We start from the raw sequence: 19,408 nt of genomic DNA on the forward strand, positions 1-19,408 counted from the left end.
ACTTGGTGGCGCTCAAGCACAAAATCGGTCTTGCCGAGCACACATTGATACGACGAAGAAGTAGTAAGTAGACAAAGAAGAAGATGGGCTGCTAATGCTGCTTGCCAGTTAGCAAAAAGTGTATGAATGGTTTTGCCATAGACATAATATATCTGTGGTTTTGGCAAGCACGTAAATACTGTCTCTCCTCTTCTTCTGTGTGACAAGCAAGTGTCAGAAGCGTAAGTGCCGCAGCACCACCTTGTGTACCGGGAGCGCATCTACTGAATGTGCACGTTCACTCGGCGCATCGCCAGTGGAAATCGCTTGGGTGTGAACACTCAAGACGCGCCGAAAAACGTCACGAAAAACGCTGGCGATAAGCGCGTGCGATATTCGTCCCGGTGTGTACAGGCCTTTAGAGACCACATTTCCTATTTTTTCTCTGTTTTGCCAACGGAAATAGTTGGAAACAAAGCCACAGCACTGTTGTCAGTCTCTAAGCAACACACAGCGGGTGTTTCCTTACTGAATGAATCCGCTTTTTGAACAGATTGATTGAATGAATGATTCAATGACTCACTCATTAACAGTGACTTGCTGCCACCTACTGGCAGTTTTAATTTCACTTTTAAAGGGTTGATTATGATTTCACTTTTTAAACTTTAGTTAGTGTGTAACAGTTCGAGCGATTTATAGATTATCATGACAGAATATGCTAATCAATGACTTGAAGATAGATAACTCCACATCAGCTACATAAATTCATCAACTAACCATTCAGAATGGTTGTCACCTCTTCTTGAGTCTCTCCATCATTGTCCAGACTCCGGTTTGAACATAAAAGGCTGAACAGTTTCTGACATTTTCAGTGCGTGTCTGCGTGAGGTAATTGGAGCTGCTAACACAAGCTCTTGAAGCTGCGCCCTATTCTTGAAAGGGGGCCGGGAGCAGCAGTTAATTTGCATTTAAAGGGACACGGACACAATCCCTCAAAAAATGACAATTTTAACATGCTATAAAAATTATCTGTGGGGTATTTTGAGCTAATACTTTGGGGACACTCTGGGGACATCAGAGACTTATTTTACATATTGTAAAAAGGGGCATTCTAGGATCCTTTTAAAGAATCTTTTCAGTTTAAAACATCAAAACATTATGCATTTGTAGTTAAAGGTTATTCATTTACGTCACCTCTGAGCTGCATTAAGCACATTGTGTAAATACATCTAAATGACACTTCAGATGCAGCTTCTGTGTTTCCTCTGCACTGCAAAGATGAATTATGTTGATACAGATTGAATTTGATTTGTAAAAAGCCCTATTGTGTTTTAATATTGGAATTTAATTTATTAATTTATTGATACACAAAAGATGATTCGGTTAGAAAAAATGGTTATAAAGGCAAAAGTGCCCATAATACATTGTCCAATTATCATTATCGTTAAAATCCCAGAAAATCTATATATTGTTTGTCAATATCGCACACACCTAGTTCACATCTGAAATCAATTGAAATCTGAATCTTAGGGTGGGTTGCACCAACAAGGATTAATATTAAATCTAGATTAAAACAAGGTTTATCTAATAATTCTGTTGCACCAAAGTTCAAACCTTGCTTAAAAATAAGCAGGTTTACATTTAAACCATCATTTTGATCCTGGATTTAATTTATATTTAAGATAGATTAACTTTAATCCTGTCGCTCCATAACTTTAAACTCCATAAATTTAATTCTCAATTATGGATTCATTTTAAACTTACATGTGACGAGGTTTAAATAAAATAAGGTCCACCTAAAATTAAACTATGCAGATGATTGAACAGTGGGTGTGTCGTCAGGTCTGAGAGAGGTGTTTATTACTAATAAAAATGAAAAATAAAGCGAACTGAGCCGTCAGAGTGTGAGAGTCGTGGCGGCCCGTGAGTTTACACCTGCTATCGAGTCCGGGATGCAGATCCGTCACTCATCTCGGTACACCAGGGATGATGAGGTGAGCACCCGTGATCGCCGCCGCGCCTCGCCTACACTTGATCAAACAGAATGGCCAGCGATCAAACGGACAAGGTGGCGCTGTCAAGAGCGGAGATAGTCACTCCGCCAATCATGACAGTTGTTTGTCATAAGTTACGCTGCCACAATATACTCCATTAATTGATACTATAAATATATTTCCAGGCTTATGAAATCCGCACACGCTGCCTCAATGTTTTCATTGCCTGCTTGATCAGTAACGGTCTCTCTAAGTAGCGCTTTATAAAGACAGCTGATATTTTACTTTATCGTCAAGAGCACTTATGTCAGAGAGAGAGTTTCTGGTGGTCAATAAAGAAGGAAATTGAATATTAGTATTGTTGCTGTCAATGGCGAATCCATCAAGGCGGCGAAAATTAATCGTAAATGGAGGTTTTAATCGCAGGTTAAATTCTAATCCCTGATTTGTTAATCTGGGTTTAAAATTAAGTGGTGCAACACAACTCGATTTAAAATAAAGCCTAGATCAACAAATCCTAGATTAGCTCTAAACTGAGTTTAATTTAATCCTTGTTGGTGCAAACCAGTGTTAGTGTATAAATTTACAATCTTTCTAAACTCCTCCAGGCTCTTGAGAGTGTAAAAGGTTTGCGATCATACTTGTCGCTGCTGGTTTTGGGCGTGTTCTTCTCCTCTCCACGTGCAAAGGATCCGACGGCAGCTTCGGCGAGCATGCTGAAGAACAGCTCATATTCCAGGAGCTTCATCTGCAGCTCAAACGATTCACCATCGTCTCCCTCATTCTCCAGCAACTTCAGAATTGTGGCGCTCAGGCGGAAGAACAGCTGGCAAGTTGAAAGAATATAAATTCCCTTATTCAGATTTGCCATCAGAGAAATAGTTTAAATATATTAAAATAGAAAGCATTAACAAAATATTCAAATAATAAAATACATTGTAATAATATTTAATCAAATAAATGCAGCCTTGGTGAGCAAAAGAGATTGCTTTTGCCACTACATACCTCTAAGGCCTCCATGGCGAGGTCGGGCGGGTTGTGGTAGTGGATTTTGCGTGGGTATCTGGCTGCCTCCTCGTGCAGGTAGTGTGCAGACTGGAGAAATATGACACAAAGGCTGTAATGAGATGTGTCTGACTGTTGGCAATTCAGAAGCCGCTTTTACACCATCAACGGCTTTACATGTTTCATATATGATTCTACATTATATTCACCAGGAACTGACTGAATGATGACAAATACATACCAGAACGGAGCCAGACCTGAAGGTGAATTTGCAGTCAATTGACTGACAGCACACCTATGTCAAAGAATGTCCTAATCATTCTCAAACTGTATCATTGAACTATTGCCATGTCAGATTGAATCAACCATGGCGACAGATGACACACATTCTCAATAGCCAATCAGATTATCCACCGGGCCAGCCATAGCCTAGATGATCACCTTTTTGTACAGCTGCAGGTAGTCTTTGGGCGGCAATTTGCGCTTCTCTGCAATCTTTCCCAGCATGTAGTGAATGAGCCACTCCTCCTCGTCGCCGTCACAGCGAGAGGCGCTATGAAAGCACTGCGATGCCGTCTCCAACATTGAGTCTCTGCGCTCTTCCATCTATAAACACAAACAAACAGAAATTGAGTCTCTTATTTCTTGTTGCTAAAGCACACACTCGTGTGTTGTTTTGTAATTCATCTTGATTTATACAAACAGAAGTACCTGTTTGATCAAGTCCAGGGGAAGTTCGCGTTTCCACTGTTTGAGCTGTCTGGAAGCGAAGGAGTGCAAGGCATAGGACATGGTACCATACTCGATCCATAGGGAGAGGTTGGAGCCATCTATCTCCAGAGCCCTTTTGAAACAGGTCAACACAGCCAGAGAGTTTTTCCAGATGGGTCCATCACTCCTGAGCTCATTAGAGTTCAACTTGTCCTGGATGCGACTGGCACGTGCCAGTGCCATGCCTGCCCATGAGTCAAACCTACATGAGAGATGGAGAGACAGTATAGCTGTATGCATTCATAGAGTATCTGCAAGGTTCAAATGTAAGGCTTTTTAAGACCTTTTTTATGACCTGTACAAATAATAACATATTCGCAGGTTAGAGTAACTCTATGGTAATATATAAACCATAAAAGGCCTATAAAAACAATGATTTATTTCAGAACTTTACAGTTTAAATAATACAGGCTTTGACAAAATAAAAAGTTGGTATAAAATGAAACCTCATATTTCAGCCTTTAAACCATTTTTTAAAGAAAAGGAATGAGTAAAAATTATAAATTATTTTATTTATAAACATATACTGTAGGGCTATGTCAAAATTAACGCGTTAACGCATGTGAAAATGTTTTTCAGTTTAGCATGTTTAATATACAGTCCCCTCCAAAAGTATTGGAACAGTGAGGACTATTCCTTTATTTTTTCTGTAGACTGAAAACATTTGGGTTTGACATCCAAAAATTTATATGAGACAAAAGATCAATCTTTCAGCTTTTATTTCCAGGCATTTACATCTGGATCTGATACACAACTTAGAAGATAGAACCTTTTGTTTGAACCCACCCATTTCTCATGTGACCAAAAGTATTGGAACATGTGACTGACAGGTGTGTTTTGTTGCCCTGGTGTGTCCTATTACATTGATTATTCAAACAATAAATAGCACTAAATGTCTGCACTTATTTTCAGATTTGGGTTTTGCCTGTGCAGACTGCATTTATAGTTAGACGTGTAACCAACATGAAAACCAGAGAGCTGTCTATGGGTGAAAAACAAGCAATTGTGAAGCTGAGAGAAGATGGAAAATCAATCAGAGTCATTGCATAAACATTGACCATAGCAAGTACAACCATTTGGAATGTCCTGAAGAAGAAAGAAACCACTGGTGTACTAAGTAACAGACCTCAAATGGGTAGACCAAGAAAAACATCAGCTGTTGACGACAGAAACATTGTGAGAGCTGTAAAGAAAGACCCTAAAACAACTGTTAGTGACATCAGCAACAACCTCAAGAGGTCAGGAGTGAAGGTATCACAGTCTACTGTCCGCAGAAGACTTCATGAACAAAAGTACAGAGGCTACACCAGAAGATGCAAACCTCTCATTAGCAAGAAGAATAAGAAAGCCAGGCTGGAATTTGCCAAAAACTACAGAGACAAGCCTCAAACATTCTGGGGCAAAGTTTTATGGACTGATGAGACAAAGATTAACCTCTACCAAAGTGATGGATAGGCTAAAGTTTGAAGAAAAAAAGGATCTGCTCATGACCCCAAACATACAAGCTCATCTGTGAAACACGGTGGAGGTAATGTCATGGCTTGGGCTTGCATGGCTTCTTCTGGGACGGGCTCATTGATCTTCATTCATGATGGCAGCAGCAAAATGAACTCTGAAGTGTACAGAAAAATGTTGTCTGCCAATTTACAGAAAAATGTAAACACAAAACACAGTGCCAAAGCAACAAAGGAGTTCATCAGGGGCAAAAAGTGGAAGGTTTTAGACTGGCCAAGTCAATCTCCAGACTAAAACCCTATAGAGCATGCATTTTACCTGCTAAAAAAGAGACTGAAGGGAGTAACCCCCCAAAACAAACAACAACTGAAAGAGGCTGCAGTGGAAGCCTGGAAAAGCATTACAAAAGAAGAATGCAAAAGTTTGGTGATGTCAATGGGTAATAGGCTTGATGCAGTTATTGCAAGCAAATGATTTTCAACTAAATATTAAGTCTATTTTAATCTATTTTAAGTTAATCTGTTCCAATACTTTTGGTCACATGAGAAATGGGTGGATTCAAACAAAAGGTTATATCTTCTAAGTTGTGTATCAGATCCAGATGTAAATACATGAAAATAAAAGCTGAAATGTTGATCTTTTGTCTCATATAAATTGTTTGATGTCAAACCCAAATGTTTTCAGTCTACAGAAAAAATAAAGGAATAGCCCTCACTGTTCCAATACTTTTGGAGGGGACTGTATTTAACACAATTAACAGCATCCGCTCTTTCCCGTCATCCTTTGGATGGCATTACATTATATGATCACGCTCTTATTTAATCAAAAGCTTTTAAACTATTTAAGCATGACAAGACACATACATACACATATACACACACACACACACACACATATATATATATATATATATGGTGTGTGTGTGTGTGTGTGTGTGTGTGTGTGTGTGTGTGTGTGTGTGTGTGTGTGTGTGTGTGTGTGTGTGTGTGTGTGTGTGTGTGTGTGTGTGTGTGTGTGTGTGTGTGTGTGTGTGTGTTTATGGAAAAGCATAAATATAGCTGTCCCTGGTATTCCCTTGTAAAATGCAGCTGTGCTTTTTAAAAATGTGTATAATATTAACACCATATGGTAAACATTGTCATATTAGATCGGTAGATCATATGCAATCGCTTGGCATAAATGTGCAGTATTCATTGATTGTTAATTGTTCTGAAAATGTGAGCCACAATAGCAACAATGATGCGTTTTGACTTTAAAATGCACAGCACACAATTAAATGATCGCCTTTTGAAGTTTAATATTCACATAAATCCATATCACAATTCCTGTTTTACAGTCGCAGAATTTAAGACCTCTTGAAATGATTATATGATATATGATGATATTTAAAATAATATAATTATATGATGACAATTAAGACATTAGAGATATTTACTTTTATGGCCTTAAAGGTGCAGTGTGTAGTATTTATGAGGATCTATTAACAGAAATGCAATATAATATAAATAACCGTTTTCAGTGGTGTATAAATATCTTGCATAATGAACCATTATGTTTTTATTACCTTAGAATGAGCCATTTCTATTAGCATACACCGCGGGTCTCATCACAGTGAAGTCGGCATTTTGCGACTTCATCATGTTTCTATAGTAGCCCTAAATGCACACACTGCTCTACAGAGCGCTAGCTACTCTCTGCTCTCTCCGACGACAACATTTTTGTCCTGTGTCGGACACCGTAGCTTTTCTATGTGCTTCGAAAGGGAGGGGTGAGTGGTAGACGGTTGCAATTCACAACCTCACCACTAGACGCCACTAAAACTCACACACCGCACCTTTAAATTAACAACACACGTGTAAAAAAGTTAAGATGCATAATTTTAGCAGACCTGTTGGGACACATGCAGATGTCGTGCATGTAGAACTTGATGGCTTTAGACTGCTCTTTGTTTTTGAAGTGGTAGTCCGCCAGCAGGTAGTACAGCTCGTTCACCACAGGGGGCGCCGGGGAAGCTCCTTCCGGAAGCGCTGGCACCTTGGACAAAGAGAAAAGTTTTAAGTGAAAGATGAACAGAAAAAAACAGATCTTGAGGAACGGACGACAGTCATTGAGCTCATACCTTGACAGCACCTCCCTCAATATAGGCAGACACGTCGTCTACGGAGAGTGTGGGGCCGTCATTGCGTGGGATTATTCCAGAAAGCCTTTTAAGCAGGTTGGCAAGGTCAGCTGACACAGTGCTGGTCTTATAGCTGTCAAACTCTGGCAAGGTTTTGGGCTTAAAGTACTCAAACATAAAGATGGCATCGCTCCAATGAAGCTCCACCTAGATCAGAGATGACATTGAAGATAAATGGAAAGAGGCAGAAAGAGAGATAGCACCATGTAAGCGGGGTCCAACAGTGTTAATTTAGTATTATTTATACTTCTTTCAGATTTTATTCATTTTATAATATATTTATTTAGCTTTATTTTTATTTAAATTTAATTATTTCAACAAATGTTTTATTCTAATTTTATATATATATATATATATATATTTATATATTTATATTAGTGGTGGGCATAGATTCATTGTTTTAATCTAGATTAATCTAGATTAAAATGGCTCATTTGAATTCTGCCAAAGGCATTCAGAATTATGTGTGCTCGTAAGTGATCGTTTGTCTTTTTGTAGTTTGAATAATAAATAACTTCTGTCCCTTTAAGACCTGACGCACGCATGGATCCCAAACACTGTTCCTGTGAGCTGGTTACAACTGTGTTTACGTTAAAACTCACCAAGATGGGCATTGAGACATTTTTGAGTGTATTTGACCATTAATAAGCTGGAAAAAGGAGCTCATTTTTGCACTTGTATGTCAGAGGTGGCTTTATTACGGTATGTGTGTGTGCGCTTCAGATGCGAGAGCGAAATCTGCGGGAATTAGTAGAATTAACGTTATGTGCAACCCCGCGCGAAATTCAGACCGGTCACACCAATACTAACACGCTGTCATGAGGAAAAATCCAGCAGAACACGCGTTCGCAATGTTCAGAGGGTAAACCGGACTGAATGGAAGGAGGCGGGTGCGTGTCAACTCGCTGTCGGTCGGAGAGGAGAGCGCAGCTGGTATCGATACTGTAGAAAATGAGTATCGTATCGTTTCAGATATTTCAGTATCGATACATATCGAAATATCAATATTTTTGACAACACTAGTAGGCATACACACAGATTCGAAGACTCGTTCTCTCGCCCCCTACAGTGCAAATCGGCTAGGTATACATCCGCGCTAAAATATCAAGGTGAAAGTTATCAAAGCTTGCGTAGTATAGACCCAGCTCCCAACCCAACTCTGAGAATAGATTAACGAAGATATTTTTCGAGACGGTGACAGTTCCATCAAGTTCCAAAAAGGCCATCGGTAGGCCTTTTTGTCAGGTGAGTTTAAACGAGAAGGCATGTGTTGGCGGCAATGCATAGACGGACTCTGCGTGAAAATAAAGGTGCCTCTTAAACACACACTATAACAATAACAACACTGGTCCAAAATTAACTTTTTGCCATTAAATGAACCTGCCTTTTAATTGAGAAAATGTTACCTGCCATTAATATTGCTTATGATATTTCTTTAATTTCATATTAATTAATATAAATATGCGTGTGTGTGTGTGTGTGTGTGTGTGTGTATACATTTATTTTATATAATTAAAGAAAATCTTAAATTTACTATTTTTACTTTAATTTCATTAGAATTATAAATTAAAATTGGTATAACTTCATAAATTATAGAATTATAATTTAATCATTTTCTCTTTGTCACTTTCTTTTTATACCATATTCATTTTGTCACTGCATGTATACCTCAAGGAGATTGTGCTGTACACACATGAATTACCTGGGGAAATGGGAGACTTGAATTTCTGTCAATCTGTGAGTTAGAAAAGGCTCTTTTTGTCCCTCACAGGAATAACAGCAATCTGAACACAACAACAGGCTTGCAATAATATCCTCCGCACTGAGATTTTTTTCATTATCTGAACTATTCGACTACACTGACGGGTGACAAAAGACAGAATTATCAATTACCCATCTGCACAAAACGCAATTTTCCCACTGGCATTATGTCAATGTTTTTGGGGAGAACGCCTATAACAAGGCCAAAAAATTGAGCTGATTAGATTGAATTTATAACACTAACAAAGCAGGATCAGAAAAATGAAAGAAACATAAAATGTGGTTAATAAAGAGAATAAAACTAGATTATACTGTTGGTTCATTCATTCAGAGAAATTCAGACAATCAGGACCAGTTATGGATGGAAACTAGATTCTTTGTTCAGTAAACCGGGATCCAGTAACATGTTACCTGACACTGATTCTGAAGTGTAGGCCGAAAGAATATGTAATTACGCCACATTTAGGCCATTGCATGAATCCGAATGCACAACAACTCACTAAATTCATGCAAAATTAAAGGAACACGACTTTTGGGGACTTTAGCTTATTCACTGTGTCCCCCAGAGTTAGATAAGTCCATACATACCATTCTCATCTCTGTGCGTGCCATAACTCTGTGTGACGCACCCACCGCTAGCCTAGCTTAGCACAAAGACTGGAGGTAAACGGCTCCAGCTAGCCTACTGCTCAATAAGTGACAAAATAACGCCAACATTTTCCTATTTACATGTTGTGAAGTATATGGTTACATCGTGTACTAAGACCGACGGAAAATGAAAAGTTGTGATTTTCTAGACCGATATGGCTAGGAACTATACCCTCATTCCTGCGTAATAATCATGGAACTTTGCTGCCGTATTATGGGTGTAGTGGCGCAATGATATTACGCAGCGCCTGAAAATAGTCCCCAGGACGCTCTCTGTGCAAGCAAGATTGTCACGTTGGTTATGTTGACGGAAGTTAGCCTATTTTCAGGCGCTGTGTAATATCATTGAGCCGCTGCACTCATGGTACGGAAGCAAAGTTCCTTGATTATTACGCAGGAATGAGAGTATAGTTCCTAGCCATATCGGCCTAGAAAATCTAAACTTTTAATTTTCCGTCAATCATAGTACACAATGTAACTATACACATCACAACATGTAAATAGGAAAATGTTGGCGTTATTTTGTCACTTATTGAGCAGTAGGCTAGCTGGAGCCGTTTCCCCTCCAGTCTTTGTGCTAAGCTAGGCTAGCGGTGGGTGCGTCAGACAGAGTTATGGCACGCACTGAGATGAGAATTGTATGTATGGACTTATTTAACTCTGGGGGATTCGGTGAATAAGTCCCCAAAAGTCAGAAATAAGTCAAGAGAAATGTTGATTTGATTTTACCTACAGGATAAATGTATTCTATTCCCTACTGCAAAGTATAGATAAAAAATTGCTTAGAAGCATGCATATCATAATAACCACAGCTAAAAACCAAAAATCAGCAACATTTACTTTGATTTTGTGGTTGTTTTTCCCTTTTGCTAAAATGGCGCTGTCCCGCACAGCTCCACAATCTAAGCACAGTTAGATATTTGCCAGTTGCCTGCAAAAACACAAGCAGCATCTACACAATCGGTTTCCTCCAGACACAGAAATAAACACAGAACACCTCGGTATTATACTTTGATGGTGTGTACAGCATTCCCTGTGTACAGAGCAGTCCTGCATAATGGGAGTGTGTGGGTGGCTAAATGATCAATGCGACTCTTGCTGCCAAAAGATAATCAATCACTGAATTCTTGCTGAATCAGACCGCCAACACGCCATATCCAACACCCACCTACCTTCATTAGCTCGGGGACAGAGCTCATTCCCTATTTTTAAAGCTTCTTATATCTTTGAGACATAAAATGAGAGTGTGCACAGGAGAATATGGAGTCTTGTTACTTACGATACTGAAGTATCTGAACTCAACACTATTAACACATTTTTAGTAGCAGAAAGAAACATCAGTAATAGCTTCGTTTGCAGTAAAAAGTTATTTTTTCCAACAAGTATAGCATGACAATCGCAGTTGTTTATGATGCATTATTCTGTGCTGTTTAGTGGGCAGAAAATTTTTGTGATCACAAAGTATATAGAGCGAGATAAGAGTCACAGGAGAGCGGTGCTTGAAGAATTCCATGACAAAGAAGGCGGAGTCTCAGAGACACACCTACTTATTACAGCATACACATACATTACAGCAAACTTTTCCGGAAAGAACTCCTGAAACGAATACGAAATGAACTTAGTTTTGGCCTGATTTTGTTCAAAATGAGGTAACACTAGTTCATTCTTCAAATTCACTTGAAGTATAACACTAGGGGCCCTATCATACACCCAACGGAATGCAAAGCCATGCGCGACAAGTGTTTTTTGCCATTTACAGCCCAACACAGTTGTAATTTTCACGTCCAGCGCCACGTTGTTTAAATAGCAAATGCACTCACGCCCATGGGTGTGCTGGTCTGAAAACCAGGTGTGTTCAGGCGCATTGTTGGTGCTAATAATAATAAATAAATACCATTGACAAATGATACGGCTGTGTTTTACCATATTTTCTTTGCGTGTGTGTGTGTTTGTTTGTGTGTGTGTGTGTGTTGTTACCTGTGGGGCAGAATGGTCCTCCAGATATCGGGCTTTGCTCTTCTTGCTCGGGTAAGCATACATGCAGAAGAAACACTGCTCAAGTGCCGTCTCCAGATCCTCTTTATATGGCAGCTTCTCCTGTCGTGAGAGCTTCTCCCGCAGTACACGTACCTGAAAAAACAGATGCACAATCATTAGACAGCACAAGGCTTTATTTTTTTTAAGGCAAAATATTTAGCTAAATGTTGCCCTTTTTAACTCAATTACACTACCATTCGTAAGATTTTGAAAATGTTTTTGAACCAAGTCTCCTCTGCTCACCAAGGCTACATTTATTTGATAAAAATACAGTAAAACAGTAATTTTGTGAAATATTATTAAAAGTAACTTTTCTGTTAATATATTGTGAAATGTCACTTATTCCCGTGATCAAAGCTGAATTTTCAGCATCATTACTCCAGTCTTCAGTGTCACATGATCCTTCAGAAATCATTCTAATATGCTGATTTACCGCTCAAGAAACACTTCTGAATATTAATGCTTCATATTTGTATGGAAACACTTGTTTTTTTTTTCAAGATTCTTTGATGAATTATCAAAGTTGATGCTAAAAAGAAGAGCATTTATTTGAAACTGAAATCACTCACAAAAAATTTGAGCAGAGTGCCATCAGAGTTGCAGCACCAGGAGCGACGGCCCAGGTATTCATGTGCTGTGTTCAGAAGCATGAGTGAGGAGGGCAGCAGTGGAGTGTCATCCTCTACAGAACACAAACACATGGGTCATCAACACTGTCAAATACTAACACACACTAAGGTTATCACTATACTTAAAGTTGCACCATGTAACAACTGGCCCTCTAAGGTAAGGTAACAAAACGGGCATTTTGCGGAAGAACACAGTTTTGGTTGTGCTTTGGCTCTGCGTGACTGTGCGGATGAACATGACCCTTTACAATAGATAATGCTTTACAATGAACTCTGTTAAGGAGCTCCATATGGCAATTTATCTGTTATACCTTACACCAAACACCTTAAGCCTTGTTTATACTTTCGCCTGGCTCTGCAGCGCGAGCCTCCGCTGACTGCGCGCGCTCCTCCCCAAACGGACGAGGCGTTTATACTTGATGCGCTCGCCGTTGTGCTATTCTTTGAAACAACAGAGGGCGACTCGGAGTAATTGTTTTATAAATCATCAGGAAAAAGCGTCAAGAAGAAGTGGGCTAATGTACTTAGGTGATGATATTTATTTTAGTACGCTTCACCAAAAACCACACCACTTCTGTCTGCGTTGCCCGCATCGCGGAAATGAATCCTTATGAAAGTTTAGTCAAGAGTAGTGAGCGATTTCTTTTTTTAATTTATTAGATTTATTTATCTTTTGTTGTTTGATAAACATTAAAACACAGACAGCAGCGCAGCAGGAATATTACATATAATCGTGGATTATGCAGCAGACATTACACAGCTCAGTGCCCTCACGCAGTTCATTAATAAACCATCGGTTTGTTATATCGGCCTCTCTCATGATATAGCCGATATGTCGATGGTTGTAAATTGATTAAAAAAAATCAGCTAATAAATATCGGCGGCCGATACATCGGTGCATCCCTAGTTTTCTATGATGCTCAAATAGCGTAAAAAAGTCATAGATATATACATAGATACCTCATTAGTGCCTGCGTGGATCGCTCGAATGAGGAATCTACGTATACATATCTATGACCCGGCCGGAATTTTGACCTCACTCACGGGAAGTGATGGCAGTCTGGAGAGCCTAAGACATTCGTCTGATATGAGGTGATATAATTGCATAAATACCGTTCAGTTTCTCTCAGAAACCGATCGTTTCGTGTCTTAAGACATCAATGTGTCGTCACGAGCCGCTGGGTTTAATTTCTTTAATTTAATTAAGTTGTCTCTCCATGTTTTTTTTACTCTAATAGAATTAGACCCCATTGACAAGCATTATATGAGTGACACACAGCAACGGTTGGAGTTAAAAATCTTAATTTGTGTTCTCCTGAAGAAACGAAGACACCTACATCCTGGATGCCTTAGAGGTAAGCAGAAAAACATCAAATTTTTGTTTTTGGGTGAACTATCCCTTTAATGCTTAATATATATTTTTAATGAAAAAGGAAAATAGGCAGAGTGGTGTTTTATGACATATTTCTCCTGGAGCGCCTTGAACGCGCGTCTATTTCGCTTCAAATGCTCAATTTACACGCTCGTCCAAATCGCTGTAGACGCGCGAATGGATTCAAAATGTTCAAGCGTCCAACTAGACGCGGTAGACGCGATTTTGACGCTCTATTCGCGTTTGGTGTGAACGCAGTATAATGATGAGACACGCACAGGGGAGTGACACATGTACGCAATTTCCCATGAAAACCATCCCAACCGTTCTAAAATATAAACACCTTTAACAGGCTTACCATAGTAAATCAGGGTAAGACAAAAAAAATTTTTTGGAAGGATTGATGTATTTTGTTAATTTTGGGGGGAAAAAGTACTCAGTGTACCTTTAAACAGGGCTCGATAATACCGATAAAGAAGTTTAAGAATCTCGAGACAGTTAACAGATCTGTCAATGTTACGATCTGGCCAGTCCTGCATCATCACGAAAGTTTATGGGTTTTTAAAGCGGCAGTCCATAAGTTTTGCCTATTTGTCGCCATCTCTGTTTGAACCCTGAAATTGCAGTTATTAGTAGAGTTATCTTCTTTACGTGGGTTGTGCATTGGCATTGTAATCTTTCTGGAGCCGCCATCAAAAAGTTTTATTACATTCCATCTGCTCTTATTTAATTACTGACTGTTCACTTGTCTTTAATAAGGTTTGCTTTGGTATCGAAATCGGAATTGTCAAATTTCCCTGGTACCTAAAATGTTGGTGTCATAACCTTATTTATATGAATACAAGGTTACATGGGTAAAAAAACAACAAAAACAATAGCTAATAAGTGTGTGTGTGTGGTGTGTGTGCGTGCGGGGCCCATTTAAAAAAATGTAACCACTGGCCCGACTAGAAAAATAGAAGAAATCTTTAGTGTTGAGCCCTGTTTAATGGCTCTTTCTGTATTCGTACCATCGTCATCCTCGTCTGTGATGTGCTGCCGCAGCATGCAGTCAAACGCTGCCTCCTCCTGTTTGATGAGGTGGTACAGCAGAATCCATGGCAACAGTGATGAGAAATGAACCTCTTTGGGGTCATCAGGTAAGACCATGCTGTTGGCTATCAACTAGAGAACAGAAACACACACAGCAGTAAGAAACTGAGGAACGTGATCATGTAGATACAAACACGCTCCCGTTAATCCACACTGACCTGTATGAGGTTGTTGGCGAGGCGTGGCAGGTTTGCGGAGCGCGGGGTGTGACAGAGCAGCTCAGGCTTGTCAGTGATGCAGCTTTCGATGCCCTTCAGCAGGGCCGTGATGGTGGAAACCCACTCTTCCTTGGCAGAGGGGGTGCTGGGTAATGTAGAGTTCAAGTGCTGCATGGCCTCGTTGAGAGACACTTCAGATGTCTCAAAGCAGGAGCTGAAGTCTTTCAGACGCAGCAGGGAACTCTGGAGAGAGAAAGAAAAAAAACAAAGACGGATGAGGAGTCAACAGGTTAAGTGTCTTGAAAACGCCACACTCTTGTAGAATTGAGGGTTTAGGAAATGCTCGGTCAAGCATGTCACATTTAAAACAAATGGGATATCGCACAGTTTGAGTAAAGATAGTCATTATTCCAATAATAACCAGCTTTTAACATGCTGGCTCTATCATTTTGAGCTCTGATATGAATCCAACTGATCCACAGATATGTCTGGGAGACAATCCAGTAACACTTATACTTGAAGCCTGTATATATTGCAGAATAAAGGTATTCATAATGCCTAATTATATGCATTATACTCTACCGTTCAAAAGTTTTACAAGATTTGTTTTTGAAAGAACTCTCAAATGCTCACCAATGCTGCATTTATTTGATCAAAAATACAGTAAAAACAGTAATACTACGAAATATTATTAAAATTTAAAATAGCTGTTTTCTATTTTGAATATACACCGATCAGGCATGACATTATGACCTATTGTGTTGCTGCCAAAACAGCCCTGACCCAACCAGCCTTTGCTCCCCACGTGCATCAATGAGCCTTGGCCGCCCATGACCCTGTCGCCGGTTCACCACTGTTCCATACATGGACCACTTTTGATAGATACTGCAGACCAGGAACACCCCACAAGAGCTGCAGTTTTGGAGATGCTCTGACCCAGTCGTCTAGCCATCACAATTTGGCCCTTGTCAAACTCGCTCAAATCCTTACGCTTGCCCATTTTCCTGCTTCTAACCCATATCAACTATGAGGACAAAATGTTCACTTGCTGCCTAATATATCCCATCCACTAACAGGTGCCGTGATGAAGAGATAATCAGTGTTATTCACTTCACCTGTCATAATGTTATGCCTGATTGGTGTATTGTAAAATGCAATTTATTCCGGTGATCAAAGCTGAATTTTCAGCATCATTACTCCAGTCTTCAGAGTCACATGATCCTTCAGAAATCATTCTAATATGATGATTTGATGCTTAAGAAGTTTGAAAAAAACTTTCAGCTTTCAATTTGTTGACATATTAGAGTTGCATTAGGGTATTTTGGAATCACTGCATACATCAGAAAATACTGTCGGCAGTCCAAAACTATTTTCACCATGTTTTTAGTACTAAAATGTTCTGTGGATATTTCTGACTCATTTTGAGAAACGGCCTTTGAAGATATATGCTGTAATTAAAATACTAAAATTAAAAGTTTTAATTTGGATGTTTTCTTTCCACTATTCTGAAAAAGACTAGCACTAAATCTAGACTTCTGCATGAAAAAATTGTTTGTCTGTAGTGTCTTGCTTTAAATAACATAGCACTTCATACACCACAACACTTGAAATTATCATGTTTTTGATTTATTATACTGTTTGTAAGGGATAAAGTACAGTCAGCCGGTCATTATCACAAAATAAACCCTGACAGAGTGATCAGGACCCCAGATGTGAAGTGAAGGACTCTTGAATCATCATGAAGGGTTTTATTTTGCATTAATTCCTGGGTTATTACATTATGAGTCTTAGCTACATAAATAAATAAATATTATGTATTATAAATTATTTATAATGTATTAATAATAACTTTGCAATGGATTATACATACAGGCTTTCCAGAAATTGTTAAAATGTCCCAATTATTGTTTTTCTGATTTGACCTTTCATGTATGTGTGTAATACAGCTGTTTGTATATGTAAAAGGTCTGCAAAGTTTTAAATATCAAAGTGCAGATAAATGGAGTTATCGTCTTCAAAAAAGAAAAAAAACTATTCTGAACGGCCTGAAATGAGTTAGTCAGTAATTCCAGTCTCACGTCCTGTTTCAAACAAGGCCGTAACCATGTCTTAAACATTGGGGGGACCAATTATTTTTATTTATTTATATAAAGCATAAAGAAACAGAACAGTGAACGAAATTTTAGGTGTAATTCTAGTTGGGAAATAATCCTTTTGGGACTATTTGCAAGCAATATTTGCATTAACTTGCATCAAATGTATTATAGGTCCCTAGATTCTTCGCATTAGTGAATAAATACATTGATCTGCTGTTGACATTCGAATTCTCTAGTGGTAGAATTTTTGTAAACCGTGTCAAAGATGTTCATCAATGATTATATATTAAGAGCAGGGACACGTTTGTTTGCATTTTGTTTTGTGATTTCACCGGACAGAATAGAGTCTCTCTCCGCTACGGCATTAAAGGTCCTGTTCTTCGTGATCCCATTTTTCAAACTTTAGTTAGTGTGTAATGTTGCTGTTAGAGCATTTATAATACCTGTAAAATTATAAAGCTCAAAGTTCAATGCCAAGCGAGATATTTTATTTAACAGAAGTTCCCTTTCAAAGCCTACAGCGAACGGCCGGTTAGGACTACATCCTGGTATTTCCTGCTTTAATTACGTCAGTAGAGCAGTATGTCGACTAACCTCCGCCCACAAGAACACGCGAAAAAGGGGGCGTGGTCTTGCTGCTCCCGCGTGGAGAATAGGAAGTGTTGCGTGCGGTTGCGTTCGTATAGTTTGTTTGTCGCCATGTCGTCGAGACGCTGTTATTTTCATCCCGGAGTCAAGTCACCTTTGTTTGGCTTTCCCAGCGACGCTGTACTTAGAGATCATTGAGCGCATGCATCCCCGTTATGGTAAGAGGCGTGACCTTTCCGGTAACGTGCGCTCTGCGTGCGCTAAGCTGCTGTCGAATCACAACACGGGAACCGCTGGCACAATCAGAACTCGTTACGTGTTTCTGAAGGAGGGACTTCATAGAACAGGGAAATCTTTCAAGCCGTTTTGAGGACAGTGAAAACAGCAGTATACAGATAAGTAAATTGTGTGAAAAATACTGTGTTTTTTTACACGCGAAACATGATCACATGTTATATTGCACACTGTAAACACAATCAAAGCTTCAAAAAAACACGAAAAACGGGACCTTTAAGCGATAGATTGACGCGCTGTTAGACCACTGAGGCAAACCAGACTATAACTTTTAAACCTTTTTGTCATCCTAACAGCAACATTAGGACATGCAACATAATGAAGTGCAGCAGAGCCGTGCAATAATTTCAATGTCTATGGTGGTTACGGCCCTGTTTTCAAACCTATGTTATCATGTAACAAATATGTATAACACAAGTCTATGGTTTTCATTGGCTGCCCGTGAACAATGTCTACTGTGCCCCGCCCTCAAACACTGTAGTTAAACCAATGCCATCGTTGCAGTTCGTAGCGGCGTGTATCAAGCTCTGAAGAAGATCCAGAGCTGAAATTCAGATTTGGTAAGGAGCGTTTGGTTTCCGAGACATGGTGTAAATGCCTCAATATACTTCTAGCACAATCAAAGAACGAACTGTTGTGACGTCATTTCGAACTAAATCAGGCCAAAACGATTTGTGTTCTGTTTGGGAGTTTGAAACAGCTTGCCAGAGCAAAATTGCGTACTTTTTATAAATAAATGTGATGTGACGTGACGTGACTGAAGGGCTGAATTGCAGAGCTGGTGCAAAAAGATTCACATCACTATGATCAGATGCTTTCTTAACTGCTGTTTTTTCACCGCTGTCATTTTTGCAGCATACATTTACACATTCATCTAAACGCCGCACTCAGCAGTGTGGGCGGCATCGGGATGTTCGCTAACAGTATATCGCTGGCCACGTATTTTGAACTTCTTTTTGCCCCAGTGTTTTTTTTTTTTCAATTTGTTGAAATAATTTGTGTCAATTTTCGGCAACAACCTTTTTTCCCTGACGAAAACGAGACGATAACTAAATAAAAACTAGTGTTGGATGACAAAAACTTACTCATTTTCACCAACAAATAAAAACGAGACGAAAATGTCAGGGAGGGACGATTAGGGAAGAGATCCAGTCAGAACTGATGCCCTGTCTAACATTTGAGTTGTAATGTGCTGATCTAACCGCTGTTCTACAGGCTCACACATCCCCAGTACAGCGCTAAAGAGCGGTTCACAATCAATGAATAGCGCACATTTATGCCAGGCAATTGTTTATGAACTAATGCTGATGAATAATGACAATGTTTACTTTACGATGTTTATATAGTAAT

At 39.2% G+C, this 19,408-nt stretch overlaps 1 protein-coding gene across 1 annotated transcript in view; it reads right to left on the bottom strand.

Annotated features, from left to right (window-relative positions):
* cabin1 (calcineurin binding protein 1) overlaps positions 1-19,408 on the bottom strand; it is a 170,471-nt gene that overhangs the window by 127,794 nt on the left and 23,269 nt on the right. The window contains exons 17-26 of the mRNA XM_079827753.1: positions 15,081-15,323; positions 14,841-14,994; positions 12,399-12,511; positions 11,770-11,922; positions 7,324-7,530; positions 7,093-7,238; positions 3,690-3,951; positions 3,420-3,584; positions 2,979-3,068; positions 2,615-2,799 (exon numbers count right to left, since the gene is read on the bottom strand). Of these exons, the coding sequence (XP_079683879.1) occupies positions 2,615-2,799; positions 2,979-3,068; positions 3,420-3,584; positions 3,690-3,951; positions 7,093-7,238; positions 7,324-7,530; positions 11,770-11,922; positions 12,399-12,511; positions 14,841-14,994; positions 15,081-15,323 (1,718 nt within the window). The remainder of the gene's footprint in view (positions 1-2,614; positions 2,800-2,978; positions 3,069-3,419; positions 3,585-3,689; positions 3,952-7,092; positions 7,239-7,323; positions 7,531-11,769; positions 11,923-12,398; positions 12,512-14,840; positions 14,995-15,080; positions 15,324-19,408) is intronic.

Source organism: Gobio gobio (genome assembly GCF_949357685.1).
Source record: "Gobio gobio genome assembly, chromosome: 10".
Taxonomy (NCBI): Eukaryota; Metazoa; Chordata; class Actinopteri; order Cypriniformes; family Gobionidae; genus Gobio; species Gobio gobio.